The sequence below is a fragment of the Myotis davidii genome, unplaced genomic scaffold (assembly GCF_000327345.1).
Source record: "Myotis davidii unplaced genomic scaffold, ASM32734v1 scaffold60, whole genome shotgun sequence".
In the NCBI taxonomy this organism is placed as follows: domain Eukaryota; kingdom Metazoa; phylum Chordata; class Mammalia; order Chiroptera; family Vespertilionidae; genus Myotis; species Myotis davidii.
Genome location: NW_006293007.1, coordinates 3042995 through 3044389, shown reverse-complemented (window position 1 = coordinate 3044389; position 1395 = coordinate 3042995). Strand labels below are relative to the sequence as shown.

Here is a 1395-nt window from a genome sequence, read left to right as displayed (position 1 = left end):
CCCACCCCCACCCGTTTCCCACCCCTTTTATGGTGGTTTCCTTTCGGAAGCCCAGGGCTCTTCCCCCCGCTGGGTTTAGGCGCCCCTAGGAGCCCCCCTGCAATTCAGAAGCAGCTCGTGGTCAAGACCAGTTAGAGGCAGCTCATCATCAGCAGCGGGGCTCCAGAGCACCCCAACTAAGGGGGGGAAACAACCCTGCCCACCCCCCTCCCCCACCTCACGGACACGAAACAGACACAAAACAGCGGGCACCCCTCCCCAAGCGGCAGGTGTGGTGCCGGTGGGCTGCGCACACTGCTGAGCCCAGCTGCACGCAGGTGCCAGGACGCGGTCGGAGTCTCTTTGCAGAGGCCGCGGACCCTGGCAAAGGCTTGGCCCTCTTCTCTGGGGAGGGGGTTCGAGAACACAGCAGGGGTCTCTGTGGGACAAGTCCAGGGGCAGCAGCAAAGGGTAGCACCACATCCACACTCAGAAGGGGCCTGAGACCGAGCCAGGCAGGGACAGTCACAGAAGCAGAGGAGGGGGGTGGGGTGGGGAGTCTTCAGGTGGCCTGGCGGAGGGTGCAGACCCAGCCTGCGACCTGTGGCTCAGCACAGCTGGTCACTGGGCCCTCGCCAAACCGGACTTGGGTTGGGACCTTGTGTGCACGTGGGCTTCGAAGGCTCGAAGGCGGGGCCCTCCAAGTTCAGTCCAGGGCCCCTCGGCGGCCTACACCGGCCGGGGCAGAGCGCTGTGCAGCTGATCATCATAGCGCTCCAACCAGGTGCGCAGCTCCGAGACCTGGTAGCCGTCAGGGCCGCGGCCGCCCTGGTACATGATGATGCCGCTCTGGACGACGTAGAGGCGCTCGAAGTAGGCGCCGTAGGCGGAGCTGCTGGAGTTGGTCATGGTGTCCAGGACCAGAGCGCAGCCGGGCACCCCCTGCTGCAGAACCCGCGCGGCGCTGACCCGGTCGTCCAGGCTCCGGTGCTGTGGGATGATGTAGGGGGTGTCAGTGGTGACCCAGCCGTCGGAGGGGTGCGCCTCCTCGATGTAGATGATGAGAAAGTCCACGTGGCGCTGGTACTTGGTGACCAGGCGCCGGAAGGCGCTCATTCGCGCCATGAACGGTGGTCAGGTGCAGCTGCCGAAATTGAGCACCAGCGGCCGGTCCCCTCGCGCGTAGTCGAGGATGTGCTGGTACTGGAAGCCTTCGGGCAGGACCACCTGGGAGTTGGGCGCGGGGCCGCCCTCGTGCGCCTGCTTGAAGAGATCCAGCTTTTGGCCGTGCCACACCGCCTTCAGCGACGCCATGGTGCACAGGCGGTTGTCGTCGGACACGCAGATGGGCGGGTCGTCGGGGGGCACCTCCTCCTCGTCACTGTTGAGCTCCATTTCAGGTTGGGGACGACCCCG

The 1395-nt window shown here is 65.8% G+C and overlaps 1 protein-coding gene across 1 annotated transcript; it reads right to left on the bottom strand.

Annotated features, from left to right (window-relative positions):
* Positions 1-37: 37 nt before the first annotated feature.
* On the bottom strand, positions 38-1395 carry DIO3 (deiodinase, iodothyronine, type III). The gene has a single exon (XM_006779509.2). It carries the CDS (start codon positions 1372-1374, stop codon positions 709-711), a length of 666 nt encoding a protein of 221 aa, XP_006779572.2. The 5' UTR covers positions 1375-1395; the 3' UTR covers positions 38-708.